General features: G+C 46.3%; 1 protein-coding gene across 1 annotated transcript in view; it reads right to left on the bottom strand.

Annotated features, from left to right (window-relative positions):
- LOC147708657 (uncharacterized) overlaps nt 1–23,663 on the bottom strand; it is a 147,126-nt gene that overhangs the window by 60,957 nt on the left and 62,506 nt on the right. Inside the window, exon 12 of the mRNA XM_086925758.1 lies at nt 1,324–1,413. Within this exon, the coding sequence (XP_086781884.1) occupies nt 1,324–1,413 (90 nt within the window). The remainder of the gene's footprint in view (nt 1–1,323; nt 1,414–23,663) is intronic.

Below are 23,663 nucleotides of genomic sequence, written 5' to 3' on the forward strand. Positions count from 1 at the left end.
CTTCTACATCATCCTTAACCCGTGGATAGACTCATCTTTTAGTATTCAAGGGCTAAACTCTTCTTCTTCGAGAAGCACCTGTAGCTCAAAGGAAATAGCTAGGGCTGTCTTGTTGCATGTAATGAGATCTTATGCTCTAGTGGATGTCTGCCGATATTCTCAGATGGCAGAACATGGGTTTACATATTTTCCTGCCTCTTGTAAATCTTTTTCTCTGATATATATGTTCCTTGCTAGCCAAGCTCTTATGTCCCATCGTGGGGCCTGGTACGAGTTTGGCAGTGCAGCGTCGGTTTCGCCCTGTAGCCGCACCACGAAACCCGTGGTCAGGCCACCCGCCCGATTACAAGTATTTCTTGTGTTTGGCGGGCTATTATTTGACGTTCTCATGGCAGTTCCTCCGATAGTGGGCACCACAATGGGAACACAAAAAACAGTTCCTGCACGGTATGGTATGCAATGACAATGCCTTGCAGGAAATGGGGTGCATGCACACAGGGGGCACTTATAGTGCTCCCTGCATGCACCCCATGTCCCTGAGGCACAAGGAGGCCCTTGAATAAAATGCAACGCTAAAATGGACATTTATGGCGCACGTGTTGGAAGATTATGATTGATTCATATTTAATTTTTAGAGAAAAAAGGAAAGTTGAAATAACACCTTATAGCCTGCCCGTTATGACAGATCATATGAATAAATTTAAATCTAATCATGTATTTTAGAGAATAAAATTGAAATATGTTGCTTTTGTTTACGATGGATCAGTTGTATTTCATTGCTAATCAGAGTTTGTTTATTTACAACTGATTTAATATCACCAGTAATCAGACAGAATGCAGATGTGCTGCCCAAAAAGGAAGCTCTGTAGACTGGTCATGCTAGGACTCTTTGCCCGGCTTAGAGGATACCCTTTTTCACAAGAGAATCTTATATATTTATTTTGGGTTCAAATTGTCAATTCATGCTTGTATTTCAATTCATGAAGAGCAAGCTTCTTGCCACTCTTCTGCATACACATAGCAAAGATGTGAAATGCTATCCTGCTACAGGACTTTTCGCTCATTAAAGCATCTCATTATTTCTGCGTATCTCTAAATTATTGTGGCAGTAGTTTACTTCGTGAATGTTCAGCTTCAATATATTTCATCATAGTGGAGCTCAGCATCCTGAATTGCATAATCAAAATTGGACAATTGTCCTTCAGATTTCGGCTTTAAATGTGTCTCACACAACTAACATGTGACAGAAATGCATCCATGGAGGATAAAGGAAACACAGAAATGTATAAGTAATTCCCCCCTCTGACGTTCCATCTTACTTACCCAGTCTCCTTCAGAATTGTACAGTATGACAGTGAACATCATGTAGCTGCTCCATTGTCTATTTCGGGCTTGGAATGTCCAGACTCTTAGCTGTAAATACACAAAAAAGAGAGCCAGGCACAACCCAGTACAAGGCCCACCTTCAGTAACCGCCATCTCTGCCCTCCACAAATTATCCCTCTCCTATCACTAGACCACACTTCCCAAATCACTCAGCTTAAGTAAGGAATGGCTAGATAATCATCAAAGTTGTCTTTATGACTTCATGCGGAATAGTAGATGAAATAACATTTACCTGGAATGCTATTGGCATCAGGAATCTTTAAAGATTCACTCACTTTTAATAGATCTTAACATTCAAAGAGAATCCCACATCATCTAGATATAACACACTTATGTTGACCGTTGCACTTTAAAGCAGTACCTTCAAGGTAGATATTACTGAAGCTCCAATTTGCTAAATAGGCAGAGGGCACAAGGTTATCACTTTGCAGTCATATCTTCAGTTCTGCAACATTCAGTGCATCCTAGAAGGTATGGCTATTACCAGGACAAACATGGCATTCCATGTGTCCCCTTTATGCGGGGTCACTAGGTACAGGAACGTTTAAAACGGCCAACACAAAGTTCAAGGCAAAATAGAACTCTTACAAGCTTATCATATCCAATGTAAATTTCTATTGTTTGCGACACTGCTGCAGATATGAAAATCACCACGTTGATGAACAATCAAGCAATCAAGCCAAGTATTATGTTTCAGGTAGAAAGTACTGCAAGGTCACTGGAAAAAATGTTCTTTGAAAAATGTGTCCCAAGATAAGTGAGCATGTATAGCAATGAGTGACTTTTGGTCAAGACATTATTAGAAAGACAAGGAAGAGGTGAATGTTAGGTGTCATGCTGAATAACTACTTTAAAGGCCATTTCTTCATCGCTAGCATTGGAGGACAAGGGAAAGATTCAAGACATGGTTCGGACTCAATTACTAGCATCTCTCTCACCTACCATTACTCCCCCAGCAGCATGATGTATGAGCGTAACCATTTGGGTACTCCCATGTGCCATTCCACCTGTGGCAGGCCAAATGGGTAGCTGCGAAAGATACCAAAAAACAGGCATTAGGCAAAAAAGACTTCAAAAGCTGACTGCACTAAACATTATTACAACCTGTCTCCTCTCAGATCAGTCTAGAGACCCAAATCTTGGATAGGTAGAAAGATAATAACTGGGTGTTAGAAAAGGGAATAGTTTTTACCTGTATTGTGATTTGTCTAGAAAAGGTAGCTTTTATAATTTCCTGTAGTTTGAATATCCACAAATGTCAGGAGAAGACTACAGCCTATCTCTTGCTTGAGATATATCTACATTTATCTCAATCTCTCTCTCTCTCTCTCTCTCTCTTTCTCTCTCGCTCTATTTTTTGTTTGAGGACAATAAAAGAATACATTTCCTACATCTTCGGTGGTTTGTGAATTTCTTTTTTTTTTTTTCCAAAAACCTTTATTGCACCATTAGATTACACAGCGGAACGCCTACAACCCATCGGGCTGGCCGCTATAGTGATCAGTCAAGTACTTAGCAGCATCACAAAATCTGGAGGTGAACAGTCATTGTAATACATAAGTAAAGTGCTGCAGTGAAATCAGAGGTGCATCATATGTCTCAATGTCTCAGATCGTAATTGGTTTTTGATTTTTCATTTTGTAAACAAAACAACAACAGAGTAACATAAACTGTAGGAACAGTAATGTGGTTTCGTGTTTGGGCAGTACAATTCGAATGTTCAGTAGTCTATGAGAGCGTTCCACGGTGTTCCCTCACCCACTGACGCTAAGGGACTCTGGGGAGCATGTGTGGACATGAATATCTATCTCTCGTAACTGGTGTAGCACGCCATCCCCCCTCAGTTTCCCCCCCTTGTATCAAGGTAAAGAGCATGCAACTTGCCCCTGGCTGTCCCACCCCCCCAACTCGCCAACAGTAGTGTCAGGCCACTTCGTCGTCCTCATCTGACTCATCGTGGTCATCCTCCGGTAAGGGATCACAGATCTCCCCCGTATACATTCCATTTGGCCCAGATCTTATTCCACGGTTAGAATAGACCGCGCGTTCTGTTATCATTACTTTATCCATATTTAAACACCATTGCGACTTGGCTGGCATGTCTGCCACTCCCCAGTGCTGTGCAATATCCCGCTTGGCCACCATCAGACCCACCGCGGCCCAGAGTTGCCCATGTCTAGAGAGGTCAGTAGACTCCCACACATTCAAGAGGCATCTTTTCGGTTCAGGTAACAGCGACTGTTCCAATGTTTGTGAGATTGTTTTTAGTATTTGTTTCCAGTGTTCCTGAATCCGGGGGCAGTCCCATATGGTGTGGAAAAATGTACCCTCCTCCCCGCACCCTCGAAGGCAGTAAGGATGTTGTACCCTGTTGATGCGATGTAGCATAGTCCTAGTGTAGTACACCCTGTGCAGTATTTTCAGTTGTACTAGTCTTAAACGTGCAGAGATGCCCACTTCCTTAGGCGATCCGAGTGCCTCATTCCATTCATGTTCATCCATTTCACTAGTGTCTCCCTTCCATTTTGCTTTTAATGACAGTGTTGGATCCGCTAAGTTGTTGAGTAACTTGCGATATGTTAGCGATGTTGCGCGCTCAATCATGAAATCGGTGAGGAGGCGGTCCTCCAGCGGGGAGGATTCGGACAAGACTGTGTCGGGGGGGGGGGGCGCCGAGAGCAAAGCGTGTTGTATCTGGATGTACCTATATAGCTCTCTCTCACTAAGGTCAGATAGGTCTCTCAGGCGATCGAAGGTAATCACCCCGTTCCTTTCCCAGAGGTCACCCACAGTGGAAATCCCTATCGTGTCCCAGTGCGAGAAACCTTTACTATTCCTCAGGTTGCCGAGTATTCGAGACTCCCACAGCGGGGTCATTTTGGTGATCTTCCCCTTCCAACCCAGGGCTGCCGACGCTGTATGCCAAAGCTGCACCGTGAGCTTGGTGGGCCCAATTAAGGTGCGAAGTTTGCGTTGATCGTACAATGGGCGCAGCAGGCTGTCAGTGCCCAGTTGCGCCCTGTCGGCTTGAAAAGCTGGCTCGGTCTGTGAGGTGTGTATCCACTGATTGATGGGTTTAAGGTGTGCCGCCCAGTAGTACAGTTTTAAGTTAGGTAGGGCGATCCCACCATCGTACCACCCTCTGTGCAATTTGGATTGTGCTATGCGCGCCGGGAGGTTCCCCCACATGAGGTTAGAGATCAAGGCTGCGACTTTTTGAAAAAACCAAGGGGCTACTGGATAAGGTGTGTTTTCAAGGACATATAGAAAATGAGGCAGTGCCATCATTTTGTAAAGTGCAGCTCTCCCCAGGAGCGTAAGTGGAAGTTCCGACCAGAATGCAATATTTTGTTTGAGTCTGTCTAGGTGGGGCTTCAGATTCTTGTCAATAAACTCCATGGGGTCCTTTGTAACTTGAATGCCCAAGTATTTAAATGACGAACACGCTAACCTCAAAGGACACCCCGCGTCGAGGGTCGGGACCTGTCCCGTTAGAACATATAGTTCTGATTTACTCCAGTTCAACGTATACCCGGACCACCTGCCGTGCGTATCACAGAGGTGCAATAAGGCCGGTATTCCGCTTTCCGGGTTCGTTAAATAGATCAGCATGTCATCTGCATACAGAGACAGTCTGTCCTCCCATCCATCCCTCCAGCATATGCCCCTGAGTAGGGGCGAGGTCCTTATAAGAGTGGCAAGGGGTTCCAAGGAAATCGCGAACAATAAGGGCGATAGAGGGCATCCCTGCCTCGTACCCCTCCCCAGTGGGAACACTCTCGAGATATGCCCGTTAGCCACCACCTGGGCCACTGGGTCAGCGTATAACAGTTTGACCCAGGCAATAAAGCGGGCCCGAACCCCAGGTGCGACAGTGCCTCAAATAGATATGCCCATTCCACTAGATCGAATGCCATCTTAGAATCAAGGGCTAGGATCACTGCCTGCGTGTTGATCGAGTCTGCTCTGGCCAGTACTCCGTGCAATCTGCGCAGGTTCAATGCAGTGTTTCTGTGGGGCATAAAGCCGGACTGGTCCGGGTGTATGATCGACGATAGATGAGGCAGGATTCTCATTGCAAGGAGTTTGGCCAGAATTTTGGCCTCTGCATTAAGCAAAGATATGGGTCGATAAAATGAACATTCCTCAGGCGGTTTGCCTGGCTTAGGTATGGGTACTATAGTCGCCGCTCTCTGGTCTGGTGGAAGTGTGCCCTTGTCCAGACATTCCTCAAACATCCCCAACAGATGTTTACTGAGGGTCTCAGGCACTGTCTGGTACCATTCTATAGGTATGCCATTGGATCCCATCGCTTTACCCGGGTTCAAGGCCCGAATAGCCAGTTGAATTTCATCAGCGGTAATGTCCGCTTCCAACTCATTCGACACTTCCGGGGACAGTGTTTGGGACTCGATCGGTGCTATGACCTCTCTGAGGTAATCACTCGTTCAGGGGTATACACCCGTTCAAAGTGGTTTGCGAGCAGTTCGGAGATACGACCCGGATTCGTTTGTACGTCCCCGTGCTCGTCCTTTAGACGTAGGATTCCCTTAGGGTTCCCCTCTTTTCTATCAAGCCATGCCAGCATTCTCCCGGCCTTATCTCCCACCTCGTAGATCCTATTGTAGGTGTCAGTGATGCGCCCTTTTACTTGGATACGCAAGTGATCGTTATATAGTTGTTGCTGAAGAGCAAGTGCATGGCGGGTGGACGGAGTGGGATGTTGTTCGTGTGCAGTTGTCAGGTCTTGCAAAGTCAGTTCTAAATTGACTAGTTCCTGAGTTTGTTCCCTTTTATGTCCCGTGATGGAGTGTATGGCTTGCCCTCTCAATACCGTTTTATAAGCCTCCCAAAGTGTCTCGGAGGATCGCACTGAGTGGACATTTTCGTTAAAATACTGTGTTGTCGCTTTCCTAAGGGCCTTGCGAACCTGGGGGACCTTGAGATAAGTGGCGTGTATGGGGTATATGCGTTTAGGTGCTCGTTCCTGGGAGGAAAGCGTCAAGGTAAGTGGGGAGTGGTCCGAAATCCCTCGGGGGTGAATTGCAATCTTGTCTATATATTGGGGGCCGTCCCCTAGGGTTAAGAAGTGGTCGATTCTAGATAGACTGCTGTGTACTGCAGAGTGAAACGTGTATTGCTTCGCACCGGGGTTTACGTGTCTCCAAACATCGGTCAACCCCATGGCCGTTAGGAACCGTTGGAGGTGGGGGACCCCTCCCGTAGGAATCGGTGTGGGAAATCTGTCGAGTTGTGTATCTAGAATAGCATTGAAGTCCCCCCCGAGGATGATCTCCCCCTCCGGGAGAGCCAGAATAAAGTCTCCTAGTTTCGGGAGGTGGACCGAGTGTAATGCCGGCGGGATGTATACTGAAACCAGGTTGAGCAGCCTTCCCTCCCACTGTCCCTGTAGTGCCGCAAAGCAGCCTTGGTCATCGGTCTTAGTCTGTAGAGGGATAAACCGCGTGTTTTTTTGTATCAGGATACCTGTCCCCCTGGAGCCGGACGTGAACTCAGAGTGGACAACCATTTTATAGCCTCGTCTGTCCAAAGCCTTGGTGGCCCCCCTGTCAGGTGCGTCTCCTGCAGTAGTGCTATGGTGGGTTTTTGCCTTTTAAGTGCAGTGAGTACCAGACCCCGTTTGACCTTGTCCCCCAGGCCTCTCACATTCCAAGTCAGTAGGCGCAAGGAGGGGCACTGTGTTACAGCGTCCGTTATACCTCCTTCAGGAATCGGGACGTTAGCCATTAGGTACTATGGGGATCACAATAGAGCAGCTGGCATGTGCGCCAGTCGTGTAGTAGTGTAACAAAATGCAGAGGGTCCCCGCGGGGGCTCTCCACCCACTTCCTCTCTGCCCACCCCGTATTGATTCAAATGAAAGCCTAGTGTGTGTCCTTGACCACATATACATATTCCTAACTATAACAGTGTAACCCTTTCCCCAACCCCCCCTCCCTGCAACCCTGCCTAACGGACCTTCAACTGTCCGCCCCCCCAACTGAGCAGAGCGCTTCGCCCATCCCATAACCAGAGTACTTGCGTGTAGGGGGGAGAGTGTCTCCCCGAGCAGGCGGCATCCCTGCGTGCATCCGGGGTGTCCATGCCAGTGTCCGCATGCAGCTGCTAAATAATGTAAGAACGGTCAGTGATCGCCTCGACCATAGAGTCCAGTGTGGGGGGGGGGGTCATTTATCTCCGCCCGCCCCTGCATGTCCACAGGTCGGAGAGCCCTCCGCCCCTCCCCGGCCAGACGTCTGCGAGCCAGCTCTGCTGTCCCCTCTGCGGTCATGATTAGATCTGTGTGTTCTCCGCTGTCGGTCTACGGTGTGCCATCCGTCCAGCCAGTCCTGGGCGGCGTCCGGGGAATCGAAAAACCACACCTTCTTATCTGCCACGACTCGCAGCCGCGCCGGGAAGATCATCGAGTACGGCAGCTCCTTCTCCCTTAAAGTCTTTTTTACCTCCAGAAATGTCTTCCTCCTCCTGGATACCTCAGCCGTGTAGTCCGGGAAGAAGGCTGTTCTCGAGTTCTGAATTTGGATGGCCGGTGCTACTCTCGCGGCCTGCAGAATGGCGTCGCGGTCCCTGAAATTGAACAGCCTTGCCAAGATTGGCCTAGGCGGTCCTCCTGTCTTCGGTTTGCCCCCTGGCACTCTGTGGGCCCGCTCTACCGAAAAGAAGTTCGAAAGACCCGTTGGGCTGGAGTCTGGTTTTAATGAGATCCTCCACGTAGATGTCCATTGCTCCCGTGTCTTCCGATTCCGGCACCCCTAAAATTCGTACGTTGTTGCGCCGGGAGCGTCCTTCTTGATCGTCCAGCTTCTCTCTGAGTAGTTTGTTGTCAGTTTGTAGTCGCTCCATCGCTGTCTGTAACTCGGACACATCTTCGACCAAGGATTTAGTGACAACTTCAACTTGTTTTACCCTTTCGTTCATTTTCTGGAGGTCCGCCCGGATCAGGGTGACCTCGGTGGCCGTAGCACCTACCGTCGCTTGCACCTGGGCCAGCGCTGCCAGGACATCCTCGAGCGTGGCCTTCTTCGCCCCCTCAGTCTCCGTCGCTTTCCCGGCGGTCTTGCGTTGCTCTGGCGGAGGAGTATGCCTCTCATAGGCAAACTTATCTAGTTTAGCCTGGGTAGTGTTATGTTCGGGGCCTCTGTTGGACATGATTATGACCCTATAGGCGTTACAGTCCGGTGTTGAGGGACACTGTCCGAGCCCAGGACTACCCCTCGTCCTTCTGCGTCCGCCTGCGAGGTTACTGCGCAGTTAGTTATTCACGGCGTACGAGTTGCGTCCACTCGCAGGCCTTTAGGTGCAGGGTCTCTGCCCAATGGAAACGCGAGGTCCAGCAGGTCACTCACTGTTTTCTAGGCACAAGACGTGGTAACCCCTCCACTGGCGTCGCCGCTTATTTATTTGGCCCACTGAGTCCATATGCCTGCAGAGCGTCCATTAGCAGGGAAGGTTGGGAACTGGGTGTTGTGGCAGGCGCTATATCGCGTCCCCGCGTTCTGCTGTGGTATTGTGCCCCCTCAGTAGGTGTGCCAGCACTGTCTCCTGCGCGTGAGTTTAACGTATGTCCCCTGGGGAGGGGGGAGGGGGGGGGGTCCCAACTCACCGCCTCCGCCACCAAGGAAAGTCCTTCGTCCGTCCTCCTGCTCCCGTAGGCCCAGCACAGCAAGGGCAGCGGGTCTCAGTATTGCTGCCCCGGAGAGCAGCCTGTCTCAGCGGGAGCTCTGGGCGCGATGCGCATCCGGCGCCTAAGACGGCGGCTCCGGTCCTTGAACCACCGGCGCCGTCCGCGACTCCTCCGGATGTGGCCCCACAATCGCGTCTGTTGCCGCTTGATGCCGCTGGGTCCCACCCGCTTCACCGGGCCGCCAGATGATGTTCTGAGGCCGTTTGGGCAGTGCGTCCCAGAGACCGGCGCTTCCGGTCCACCACAGCCGCAAAGAGTTTATTTCCGGCCGGATCCGAGCAGGCCGCAGCTCCGCTGCTTCCCGGTGGGCGGCAGGCCCCTCCCCACTCCGCCCGAGCCACAGGATTTTGGGTTGCGCCGAGGTCGTCGCTGCTTTGAGGCTGCGCCGTCGGGTGCTGCAGGGACTCTGGGTCTGGTCCACCCCGTCAGACACCTTTCAATGCAGGATATTTGGGTCGGATATTAGTGGGAGGCCGCCTCTTCACGGGAGCCTCTCTACTCTGCGGCCTCCATCGTCGGCTGCTAGCCACGCCCCCTGGTTTGTGAATTTCTGTTCGGCAGAAGCAATCGCAACAAAAGACGGAGCATCTCTATTGTCTTGGTATATATATATATATATATATATATATATATATATATATATATATATATATATTACCCACTGGCGGTCGCCAATAGGTATATATAGTTAGGACCTAGTTACCATAGGAAATTCCGAACATTCTATTGGGAATAACTTTGGCGCCGATTGAGGGATCTGCCTGTAATTTTCCTTAAATTTGCCTCGCTGCGCACCGCTCCTTCCCTGAAAGGGGGGATTCGTCAAGAGGGGGCCGAGAAAAAAGGGGGGTCCTAAAACGTGTTTTCCCCATGTTAATTTCCATAGAGACATTCTGACAAGGCTACAGCTCGAACGGCTGAACGGAATTATACCAGATTTGGCAAAATGGTAGGGACTGGTATGCAGCAGTGACTTTTGTATGTTTGGTGTAAATCCCTCCAGTAGTTCTTGAGAAAATTGAATTTGAAATTTTTCAAATGGCATTTTCTATGGGACCTTTAGACACGGCTACATCCCAAACGGCTGAACAGAATTACACCAAACTTGGCAAAATGGTAGGGACAGGTATGCAGTAGTGTCTTTTCTATATTTGGTGAAAATCCCTCCAGTAATTGTTGAGAAAATTGAATATGATCAAATTAAATATATATATGCGCTCACCGTACACGTACGTGCGCGTACCCTTACGTGCGCGATCGAGTTTCTGATTGACTGGCAGTCGACTATCAACATTCCAAACTGTCCAAACCAGGAAGTGTTGGCCACCATCTTGTTTTTCAGGAGAACTGAGGCACAAGAGAGCCCAAAACAAGAGTGGAAAACACGAAAAGGGGGCAGGGTAGAGACCCTTCAACCCTCTAGCCCTTCTCAGGGGGTCCCAAAAGGACCCCCAAGGGCAAAAAAAAATTGTGGGGTACATGCACCGTACGCGTAGGGTACGCGTACCGTACGCGTACCCCGCAATTTAAAAATAAATCTTTTTTTTTTGCACTTGGTGGTCCTTTTGGGACCCCCTGAGAAGGGCTAGGGGGTCAAGGGGTCTCAACCCTGCCCCCTTTTCGCGTTTTCCACTCTTGGTTTGTGCTCTCTTGTGCCTCACTTCTCCTGAGAAACAAGATGGCTGCTCAGGTGGTCCCAGAAGGATAATAACATATATAAACGTTATCCGCGAATAGAATTAGCATTTAAATATAGGTTTCACGCCTGTTATAGTTAGGAATTAGCATTTAAAAAACCTTGCAAATTCACTTTAAAAAAAAACATAGGTTTCAGGACTTATATAGTTAGGAATTAGCATTTAAAAAACCTTGCAAATTCACTTAAAAAACCATAGGTTTCAGGCCTTATATAGTTAAGAATTAGCATTTTAAAAACCTTGCAAATTCACTTAAAAAAACATAGGTTTCAGGCCGTATATAGTTAGGAATTAGCATTTAAAAACCTTGCAAATTCACTTAAAAAAACATAGGTTTCAGGCCGTATATAGTTAGGAATTAGCATTTAAAAAACCATTTAAATTGCTCCTATATAGTTAGTTGTACTAACTATATTTCGCGCACCCGCAATCCACTGCTGATGATGTCACATATTACATCATTCATAACATGGTCAGTGACATCACTGATGACATCACTGATGACATCTCAAATGACATCACTGATGACATCACTGATGACATCTCATTTGAAAAAAAAAAATATATATATATATATATATATATATTACCTACTGGCGGTCGTCAGTAGGTAGTTATAGTTAGGATTATTTTGAATAGGGAAATCGCAACATTCTATTGTGAATAACTTTGGCGCCGGTTGAGGAATCTGCTTGAAAATTACCTCGAATTTGCCTGGCGGCGCTCCGGTCCTTCCCTGAAAGTTTGGGGGGAATTCGTCAAGCGGGGGCCGAGAAAAAAGGGGGGTCCCAAAACGTGTTTTCCCCATGTTAATTTCCATAGGGCGGTCGACCTCACTTTTAGCCTGAACGGCTGAATGGATTTCCACCAAACTTGGCAAAATTGTAGGGACTGGTAGCCCGATGTGCCTTTGCTATGTCTCAAGATATGTGCTCCAGTGGATTTTGAGTAATTAAGGTTCAAAAAAATATATATATCTATAAGCGCGCTCCGGTACGCGCAACGGGGCGCGAACCAGCGTGCTACGCGAGTTCGCGCGCGGAAACCTGATTGGCTCTCGGGTGTCTGTCAACATTCCAAACAGTCCGGAGTGGCCGCCATCTTGTGTCTCGGTAGGATCGAGACACAAGAGGTGGCAAAAACAAAGGGGGAAATGACCAAAAGGGGGCAGAGTAGACCCCCCTGACCCCCTAGGTTTGATGTGGGGGCCATAAAAGGGCCCCGCGGGGAAAAAAAAATAGGTTTTTTTTTTTGATTTGCGCAGGGGGAGCGCCCGGTACGTGCACTGGGGAGCGTACCCGGGACCGTACCATGGGGGAAAAAGAATGACAGAGTTTTTAAAAAATTTAGCCTTTTTTTATAAATTGGAAGTAGTTCTGAAAAGAACTGTTTTTTTTCTTCTTTTTGTTGTTTTATATTTTTTTTAATGTTTTTTTGAACATTTTGTACTTTTTTTGGCTTTTATGAACTATTTTATATATTTTTTGTTATTTTTATGGGGAGAAACAAAAAACAAGGAATTGAAAATGGCTCAACTGGAGCAAAAAAAAACCAGGAAAAAATTATGGATTTTTGGGGCATTTGTGGTTGTCACCAGCACGGTTGATGAGCTTTATGCTTTGCTCACCATAGGTGATGGTTTTCCCACAAAATATACAAGTGATCTTGTATTTCCCAAACTGGGGTTGAATGTTTGGGACCATCTCCCTTGTCTCTGGTCCCGATGGAGTGGGTTGCTTTCTTTTTGAGGTGCTGGGTGAAGATTGGGCAGGATTACTGGCCAGTTCTCTCACCTCTGCCGCAGCATAGTTGTTGGGATGCCTGCGCTGCATGTGGCGAATCATGGTGTTATTGCCAAATGAGTATTTTTTGTTAGGGTTCCCCCTTGAAAGTTCCATGTTACAGATTAGGCAAGTCACCTTTGGTGCATTCACCTTTTTTTGGCCACTTGGGATGGAAAAAAACTCCCATACAATGTGTGGCTTTGGCCTATATGGGGTATTGTCTTCTGGCAGGAATGTCCTCCTCCCCTCCTCTTCCTCCTCCTCCTCTTCCTCTTCTTCATCTCCACCAGTGTGGTGTTGTGGTGGTCCTCTTGGTGGTGGTGGTGGTGGCTGAGATGCTCCTGCTGCTGCTGCTACTGAAGCCATTTTTCAGTCCAAAAAAGTACAGAGAGGTCTTTCAACAGGTCTTTTTCACTCAAAGTACAAAGTGAGAATGAGGAAAAAAGGTAGGGGCTTTCATCATTAGGAAAAAAAACTGTCCTGAACCAATGAAAAGTGTTAATTTCAGGTCACATGACCAGGGCTTTCATCATTTGGAAACCAAAACGGTCCTGCACCAATAAAAAGTGTTATTTTTAGGTCACATGACCCAGCGCGCTTATGCTACGCGCCCCGGGGCGCGTCGCGTAATCGCGTCGGATGCTTACGTTGCGCGGTCGTATGCGCTCGAGGGCTTCCGGGTGCGGACGCAGCTACGCGATACGTCACGATGATGTTTTCGTTCGCGGCAAAAGCGCTAACGGGACGCTCACCGGTACGCGCCCTGGGGCGCACCGGGAGCGCTCCAGGGCAAAAAAAAACCATGAACAATATACATAAAAAAAATAGTATTACATAAATATACATTATAGGATTCATTATAAAAATATTACATTTCATAGCTATAGAAATTTGCTATTAAAAAACCTTTGAAACTCACTGAAAAAACCAAAGGTTTCACACCAGTTATAGTTAGGAATTAGCATTTAAAAAACCTATGAAAGTCACTGAAAAAACCATAGGTTTCACACCATATCATCAGTGATGTCATGAGTGATGTCACTGACCATGTCATGAGTGATGTAATATGTGACGTCATCAGCAGTGCATTGCAGGCGCGCAAGTTATAGTGGGTCCAACTAACTATAACGTGGGAATTTCAATGGTTTTATGTCAGTAAAATTTCCAGCTAACTATAACTGGTGTGAAACCTATGGTTTTTTCAGTGAATTTAATAGGATTTTTAAATGCTTGTTCCTAACTATAACTGGTGTGAAACCTATGTTTTTTTCAGTGAATTTCAAAGGTTTTTTAAATGCTAATTCCTAACTATAACTGGTGTGAAACCTATGGTTTGTTCAGTGAATATATATATATATATATAGTCAACAAGTCGCTCCTTCTGACTTCCAATGGCCCGAGGGAATTGACGTACACACTCGGCGGAGCACGCCCAGATTTAATCCTTGTTTCGTGCGACAAAAACAAATATATATATGTTGGATTGCTGGCTGAACTTTATGCACAAATAAAGCACTGAGAAATGTACCACTACCTGGGTCCACTCATCGTAATTTTTCCAGGAAGGGAAGAGTGTGTATGGCGAGAATCGGCTGTATATATATCCGTGATCAAGGAGCTGGGCTCCGAAACGCGTCGGGCAGGATTGCCAGTTTTGACTAAATAAACCCCTTTTCACATGCAATACGGAGTTTGGGGTCGGTTCTCTCGTTCTTTGGTTGAAAAAGTCCACAAAGGAGTTTTGAGCAATATATATATATCTATATATAGTTAGACCTGGTACTATTGGAGTGAGTCTCCGTTTATGTTTTTGCTGGTTTTAGATGCTTTGGGCACTGTGCCACTGCTATTCAGTGCCACGGTGCAAGTGCTCCCTATTGTAAATTGTTGTAATGTATTAGTGACTCCATGATTGGCTTATTTGATTTACTTGTCAGACCCTTGTACAGTGCACCGTATGTGCCCACGGCATTTAGATCAAATGCTGCTAGTGGGCTTGCAGCACTGATTGTGCCACCCACAGAAACAGCTTGTAAAGTGTGTCTCAGGCCTGCCATTGCGGAGCCTGTGTGCAGTCTAGTACTGCCATGTTGACCTGGTAAGTCCACCCACTAACCAGTCCCTAACCCTTCCCTTTTCTACATGTTAGATTCCCCTAAGGTAGGCTGTAGGGCAGGTTGCATTATGTGGGAAAGGTAGGACATGCCCTGATGTGTGTGGCATGTCCTGATAGTGAATTATAGCCAATCTCGTTTTCACTATTGCATGGCTACCTGTCCCCATAGGCCAGAATGGGCAGTTTGATTATAACATCTTATAATCCTAACTGTCCCAGGGAACATGGTAGAAAAACAAATGTAGTATACCTGATAAAATACATCTTTTAGTGAAGTTGATTTTATGTTTGAAAATACCACTTTTAGAAAGTAGGTATTTTCTTGCCTAACTATCCAAGCCTCCCTCTGCTAGGTTGTGTATTCCATGTCTGGTTTGTGCGTGACACGGGCTGGGGCTGGGGTGGCTCTAGGAGACAGGGTGAGTCAGCACAAGGCTGAATAGACCTATCTACATTGGGAGTGGTGGGAGGAGTAGCACCTGGGCCTGAATTGGGCTTTGTCTGCCTTCCACAATGCTGGCTCCACCTCCTGTGGTGAGTCTGATAACCCTGCCCCACACTCACAAAGGAAGAAGTTGTGCACTGGCAAAACCAGAACTGGTTTGGACCAGGTACAGACACTCTCTGCCTTCAGAGACAAAGGATTTGTGTGTATAAAAAGGGGGACCCAGACCCCGAACTTTAGATGTAATTGCTGGGGATGGCCTGCAGTGGTTTCTTTATTGCCAAGGAAATGAGAAAGACTTTTATTTTCAAAGTTCATCATCTTGAAGAAGAATCTCCAAGGGCTTGAACTGTGCTTGCCTCCTGCTGAAGTCTCAGGGATACAAGACTTCACCACCAGCTCCCCCCTGAAATTCCTTGCTGGGAATTATGTTTGCAGAAGCCTGCGTGTTGTTGGGACCTTGAAGTGCGACTCAACGAGAAGAAGCGTGTCGCATCCGCAACTCTAGCATCATTAGAGAAGCGTGCCGCCACCGCAAAGGTCACCGTCACATCACAGGAGAAGCATGTCTCCGTCGCAGCTGTGTGTCGTCACATCACTGCAGAAACGTGTCGCTACCGCAAGGGTCGCCGTCGCATCACCGGAGAAGCGTGTCGCAGGGCCTGTCGTGGCACCCTAAAGTTACAGAGCCGCCTCACGGCTGTCAGGCATGCATGCATCGTCTTCCCGTGATCGCATCGCATCAAGGGCACCATCTTCTCGCATCGCACCTGATCATCGCATTGCATCAAGGCGCCATCTTGTTGCATCTCAACCGGGGCGCACCACGAGATCGTCACATCACCACCTCACCGGGAAGGAACAGACGCATCGCCAACTTCGCACAAGCACTGAGGAACAGACGCATCACCTACCCCGAAGTAAGGAACAGATGCATCATTCTCCCTGCAAACCTTTTGTTTATCTTGCGTGATGCATCCAAAGGTACATTGTGAGAAAAGTGTTGAATTTACCATCTAAAGTGAACTGAGTTATTTCTACCATCTTAAAGTCAGTTTCTTACTACTGTACTGTGGATTTTTGTCGTTTGGGTCTTGTGTTAAGTCTATATAAAGAATACTTATTTTTATAAAACCTGTATTGTGTCCATCTGTAGTGTTTTCACTGTATTACTGTGTGTGTTCACAAATGCTTTACACACTGCCTCTGAGATAAGCCTTCCTGCTCGTGCCAAGCAGGAGTTATTTTAGGAGTGTAGCCCCCTTACTCTAACTAGAAGCAAGAGTCCCTATTTGGACAAAGGTATAAGCCATTGCCAACTAAAGAAACCCAGTTCTAACATTTGTGGTCAGCGGTGAGGATTTGGACTTGCATTTGTGACTCATATACAGTGATTGGTGTGCACTACTAGTGAGTGCAAACCAAACGCAACCACATACATGTTTTGGGTAGAATTATTTTTCCTTGTAACTGTTATTTTTGCTGAAGACTGCCAGTTCGTATTGCCATGAGTAAAGCAGCATACTTATTTTTATAAAACCTGTATTGTGTCCATCTGTAGTGTTTTCACTGTATTACTGTGTGTGTTCACAAATGCTTTACACACTGCCTCTGAGATAAGCCTTCCTGCTCGTGCCAAGCAGGAGTTATTTTAGGAGTGTAGCCCCCTTACTCTAACTAGAAGCAAGAGTCCCTATTTGGACAAAGGTACAAGCCATTGCCAACTAAAGAAACCCAGTTCTAACATTTGTGGTCAGCGGTGAGGATTTGGACTTGCATTTGTGACTCATATACAGTGATTGGTGTGCACTACTAGTGAGTGCAAACCAAACGCAACCACATACATGTTTTGGGTAGAATTCTTTTTCCTTGTAACTGTTATTTTTGCTGAAGACTGCCAGTTCGTATTGCCATGAGTAAAGCAGCATCCAACGCATCTATGGATATAGATTTTGAGGAAGAAAGGTTGGAGGCCTACAATGTGAAACAGCTGAAAGCCTTATGTGGAAAATTTAAAGTTGCTACTCCAGGCCTCACCAAGAAGACTGGGTTCCAAGAGGCGCTGAGGGCCTGGGTGGAAGCAAGAAATGCCTCTGAGCATGTGGAAGAGCCTGCAGGGGAGGCTGAGAATGCAGAATGGCAGCTGGATTGGCCAATGGGTCCAGCCAGGGAGAGAGTTTATTCCCCCATAAGCAGCAGTGTTTCTTCCATGGGCATGTCCCCAGGAGAGCTGGAGGGCAGAGAGAGAAATAGATTGCATAGAATGGAGATGGCCAAGCTCAAGTTGGAGAGTCAAAAGGACCTAGAGAGTAAGAAGTTGAAGCTTTAGAATAACAGAATAGCTTTTGAAAGGGAAAAAGAGAAATTAGCACATGAAATATTTTTGAGGGAATTGAAGCTTAAGGCTAAAAGTTTGGAATTGAGTCCCTCTGGTGGCAGCGCACCATCTGTGCCTGCAGAAGGCAGGGTCTATTTCCCAAAGGATGTCATCAAAGATTTCCATAAGCATTAAGATATTGGGCAGTGGTTTGCAGCCTATGAAATGGCAATGTTGGCCCATCGGGTCCCTGAGAAGGAGTGGGGAGCAGGAATGTGGGGCTGCTTTGTCAGTGATGGGAGGGATACATTGTAAGACCTGCCCAGTGAGAGTAGGATGCTTTATGCCCACATGAAGGAAGCCCTGATGACAAGGTATGGATTGACCCCAGAACTCTATAGATAGAGGTTCAGGAATTGTAACAAGCTGGAGGCTACCACCTGGGTAGAATATGTGTCTTTATTTTGCAGAGCTATGGATGGTTGGGTGAACGGTGGCAAAGTGAGTACTTTTGAGGAGCTCTATGATTTATTTGCATGGGAGCACTTGTCTGGTAATTGTTTTCCAGAGCTACGCCAGCACCTTATTGATAGCAAGCTACCTAACCCTAGGAAGCTTGCTGAGGAGGCGGACCGCTGGGTGAATAGCCGGGACCACAAGGGTCATGTGGGAGACTCGGCCAAGGTTGGTGAAGTGTCCCAAGCAGAAGAGTGGGTGGTACAAGGGTAAACAGAGGGAGCTCCAGAAAGAGCCCGAAAGTAATTGCCAAGGGAACCAAGGTAAGGGTTCCCAGCCTCCCCCTGAGATGAAGTCAGAGCCCCCGACAGGTAAACCTGTTCACAGGTGGCCCCCTACATTCTTTCAGTGTAAACAAGTGGGCCACCGCTGGTATGATCCCCAGTGCCCCCAGAAGGATCACAATGCACCACCGTGTACACCACCCCGTCAGGTGGCTAGTGTAGCCCTGGGAGGGGAGGAGATGGGTGCCCAAGGTGGGTGGGGTCCCACAGAAATGTCCCTTGTCTCTTTAAGAGATTGTGTGGTGGTCCCCAGGACCCAGATGCATGATAACACCTAAACGTACAGGCAGTGGGTGACCATCAATGGCCATAGGGTGGAGGCTCTTAGAGACACCAGGGCCAGTGTGACAGCTGTCAGTAGTCAGCTGGTATCTGAAGAGCAGGTAGTCCCAAATGCATGTTACCCAGTTGTTGCCGCTGACAACACAGAGAGCCACTGCAAGGTGGCTCAGGTTTCCTTTGAGTGGGGGGTTTCAGGTACTCTCCAAGTAGCTGTGAGGCCAGCCATGCCTGTGGATTGTCTGTTGGGCAATGATTTAGAGAGCTCTCTTTGGGCTAAGGTGGAGAGAAGGTTTCATTTAGAGATGTTGGGTTTTCCTGAGTGGAAGTGTGTAACCACTCGGTCTATGGCAGCCAGTAGGGGTGTTCAAGAGGTCCTGGAGCCTGAAAGTATGTCCCAGGTACCTGCCTTAAAGAGAAGAGGTAGGGGGCGCGAGAAACCAGCCCCGGTTGTTCCCACTGTCCAGGAGAAGGCAGACCTTGAGGGGGATGCCCTGGAACCTACAGGGGAGCAAGTTGCAGAACTGAGGGACCTGCCTGAGCTGACCCATTGGCAGCAAGAAGGAGGACCCTCCGGGGAGGAATTCTGTGCAGAACAGAAGAAGTGCCCTTCTCTTGTGGGTTGGCCTCAAGCCAGGCAGCAGGTGATCAGTCTGGATCACATTGGATCTACTGGGAGAATGACCTACTGTATAGCAAGCCTAATGCTGCTGAGCCTGGCACAGCCCATGTGCTGGTGGTACCCCAGCAATTCAGAGCCTTCCTACTGAGTGTGGCTCATGATGTACCGTTAGCTAGACATCTGGGGCAGGACAAGACTGTTGAAAGGCTTGTCACCCACTTTTATTGGCCCCAGATGTGCAAGAGTTCAGATACTCATTGTAGGACTTGTCAAACTTGCCGGCAAGTGGGAAGAGTGGGAGGAAGCACAACGCTCCTCGCCAGCCCTTCCCTGTGGTCAGCAACCCCTCTGGAAGGGTGGGTGTTGACATTGTTGGGCCTCTGCACCCCAAGATAGCCATGGGAAACAGGTTCATCCTGGTCTTGGTGGACCATACTACCCGGTACCCGGAAGCCATCCTTCTCAGGATATATGACGGCCCCCGTGGTGAGACGTGCACTGATGGGGATTCTCTGCCATGTGGGGTTTGCCAGAGAGGTGGTGTCAGACCGTGGTACAAACTTCATTTCTAAGTATATGAAGTCCCTGTGACAGGAGTGTAGAGTAACTTATAAGTTCACCACTCCTTACTGTAGGAAGGTGGAATCTGACTACATGGTTGCCCCCACTTTTTTCTGGTGTTTTGATGGTTTTTGCCTTAGTTTGGCTTGGATCCTTCTATTCAGGGCCCCAGCCTATCTGCTTTCTCTTCTAAAATGATTCCTTTTTTTTCATTACATTTTTATTTTCTATCAGATAGGGCATGTTCATACAGTTGACATAAACAAATAAATTAATATGAATCAGCAAATATATTAATACATAGGCAAGAGAATAGTGAGAAACAAAAGAAAGGAAACAAATAGAAATTTCACAGTAACAAAGCATATGTAAGGAAAATGTTTTTTAGGGGAAATACTTCTTATTTCATATTTAGCCAAATCCAGCTACCTTAACCCATCCAGGGCCAATGGCCCCCACAGCACCTCTAATTTGCCCCTTGCCTTTGCCAGAGCTGCCTCTACACCATAAGTATCTCTGAGAATCGCCCACCAATCCTCTGCCACCGGTGGTGTAGTAGAGACCCATGCCCTGGCAATAGACAGCCTAGCTGCAGCCATTAGAATCATAAAGAGACGCGCTACTGCCGGATTATCATCTTTATATCCCAACATAATTTCAAGATCCGTGAGTGGGTGATCCAATCCAATTTTTGAATCAAGCATTTGCTTGATTTTCCTCCAGTACCTATTCAATTCTGGACATTCCATAAACATATGTTTTAAGTTAGCAGCATACAGTCCACATTTTGGGCATTTTATCTTATCCCCCATCTTATATCCCTGGGCCCATTTAGCTATTCTAGCCGGAGTGTAATACATCATGCAAGTAATACGTGTTTGCTGGAGTTGTAAGCTAACAGAATGGGCAGAGTCCTTAACATAACCTAATACCTGTTCTATCATTCTAGGTGAGACCATTGTCCCCAAGGTTTGAGTCCAACGTTCCGCTAATTTCTCATTGCCCAATGGTCTGAAACTATGTAGAAGAGAATACATTGAGCCAATGAGAGATTTAGACTCCTCCCTATAGATACAATCCCAGACTGTTGAATGTTTTATTTCTTTTACGGCCACATTAGAAGCAAGATAATCCTTAATCTGCAAATATTTTTTACAAAATGGGCCAGAAGTTTATAGGCCAGTCTCAAATTTTCAAATGATTTAATACCTCTATCATTATATAAATCGCCCAAGCAGTTTACTCCATAGTTCGCCCATATTTTACCCGCTTGATCCCTAAATACCTTCAAGAAAAGTGGGATTCCCCCACAATGGGTAGTTTTTATGGAATATCAGTAGATTGCACCTAGTAGACATTGCTTGCCAAATATATACAATATACTAATCAAAGGAGAAAGGATCACTTGTCCTGTACAACCTTAGGTCTGCAGGAAAAACGGCCGAACATCCCAAAGTAAAAGACCCTCATGCACGTGATGGGTATGATGGTATTCAAGCGGTATATCTTGGTTCTCCGCTGTTCATTCACGTGTGTGCATAATCATTAGGTCATTGAGTTATGCAGCCTCCACCAGGAGGTTCTTACCCAAGGTTGGAACAGTAGTGAGCCAGTGATAGGGGATTTTTAAAAAGCCCGGAAAACCAGACGGAAAATGTATTGGGTCTGGGTTCGGGTCTGGGTAACTCTGAGAAAGTGCATCTTATGATTTATTTATGAGTCGTAGGTGAACTTAGAGTAACAGAAAAAAATATTGTGAAGGGGAATAAAAATTGGTCGACATGTTTCTGCCTTGTCCGCCTTGAGTTAGGACTTACGGGCATTCATCAGGACCGTTATGTGAATAACGTGAAGGGAAATAGGAAAGAAGTGCTCTCAAAAAGTGATTAGAAAATAGGAAAATTGACCTGTTTCCTTATGATAAAGGTCTCAGTGTACCTGTAACAGAAATAACACAGATTCTTTTAACATACAGGGGGGGGGGGGGGGGGGGGGGGAATTTCAATGGGACATGTACCAAGCAGAATTCTGCTTAATTAGTCTAGTTATTTTGTAGACTATCTCACAACTAAAAAATGGCAATACTTCATAAACCAACAGTATATTATGGCAATGTCAACTCTCTCATCTTCCACTCCACATACGTGCAGAGGGCTATAGCATGCTCAGAGGTTGGTATTTCATGCATGTATTAATCATTTATGGTCGTATCTTGGTGGTTCAAACAGCAATTTATTACAAAGTTTTTCAAAAAATATACTTCGATGGTGGTGCCCACCCAGTAGTAACCACCATCGAAGTATATTTTTTGAAAAACTTTGTAATAAAATTGCTGTTTGAACCACCAAGATACGACCATAAATGATTAATACATGCATGAAACACCAACCTCTGAGCATGCTATAGCCCTCTGCACGTATGTGGAGTGGAAGATGAGAGAGTTGACATTGCCATATTATACTGTTGGTTTATGAAGTATTGCCATTTTTTAGTTGTCCCATTGAAATTTCCCCCCCCCCCTTGTATGTTAAAAGAATCTGTGTTATTTCTGTTACAGGTACACTGAGACCTTTATCATAAGGAAACAGGTCAATTTTCCTATTTTCTAATCACTTTTTGAGAGCACTTTTTTACTATTTCCCTTCACGTTATTCACATAACGGTCCTGATGAATGCCCGTAAGTCCTAACTCAAGGCGGACAAGGCAGAAACATGTCGACCAATTTTTATTCCCCTTCACAATATTTTATTCTATTACTCTAAGTGCAACTACGACTCATAAATAAATCATAAGATGCACTTTCTCAGAGTTACCCAGACCCAATAAATTTTCCGTCTGGTTTTCCGGGCTTTTTAAAGATCCCCTATCACTGGCTCACTACTGTTCCAACCTTGGGTAAGAACCTCCTGGTGGAGGCTGCATAACTCAATGACCTAATGATTATGCACACATGTGAATGAACAGCGGAGAACCAAGATATACCGCTTGAATACCATCATACCCATCACGTGCATGAGGGTCTTTTACTTTGGGATGTTCGGCCGTTTTTCCTGCAGACCTAAGGTTGTACAGGACAAGTGATCCTTTCTCCTTTGATTAGTATATGTATTTGTGGAAATCGAAAGGATCCTCCTTTCCACCTCCCCCCTCCTGATTAGAAGAAATATATACAATATCCTTAACAGTCTTAAATGTTACCCTTTTAAAATAGTTTGGATCTCTAATTCCATATAAAAATGTATCCCTCTGGTTCCGCAGCATAAATGTGAAGACAAAATCAGTCTGATCTAGGCCGACCAAACTACGAAAAAGACCCGTAAAACCAGCCCAGGAATAGACTTTGAAATCTGCCCACCTTGATCATATGTAGCTTTAAGCAGCTCAATCGCCCTCCTCGGTTTTTATATCCCCAAATAAAACTACAAAAAAAAACCTCTAATTTAAAAAAATATGTTGGGGACTTTCAAAGGAATAGAACGAAACAAAAATAGAAATTTAGGCAATATTTTTATTTTGATCAAGTTAGATCTGCCTAACAGGCCTGTAGGGAGCCTATGCCAAATTCGTAACAATTTAATAGTTTCTTTTAGCAAGGGTACATAATTTAAATCAATGATCTGATTAATCTTAGCCGTTATCTTTACTCCCAAGTAAGTTATAGTGGCACAAGATCTGATAATGGAGTTCTGAATCCCGACAGTGGTAAGTACATGAGTTTTGTCAGCATTCAATTTGTACCCTGCAACTTTGCCAAATTTGTCTGCTTCTACCTTAATACTAATTACAGCTTCCTCTGGGTTGATTGCATAGACTGCGATATCGTCTGCATAGGCTGTGATCTTTAGTTTAGTATTGTCAGCTTTTAGAGGTTTAATTTGTGTGCACTTTTGTAGTGTGCCCAGAAATGGCTCTATATAAAGAGTGGATAATAACGGGGACAGAGGGCATCC

The sequence above is a fragment of the Lissotriton vulgaris genome, chromosome 6 (assembly GCF_964263255.1).
Source record: "Lissotriton vulgaris chromosome 6, aLisVul1.2, whole genome shotgun sequence".
Taxonomy (NCBI): domain Eukaryota; kingdom Metazoa; phylum Chordata; class Amphibia; order Caudata; family Salamandridae; genus Lissotriton; species Lissotriton vulgaris.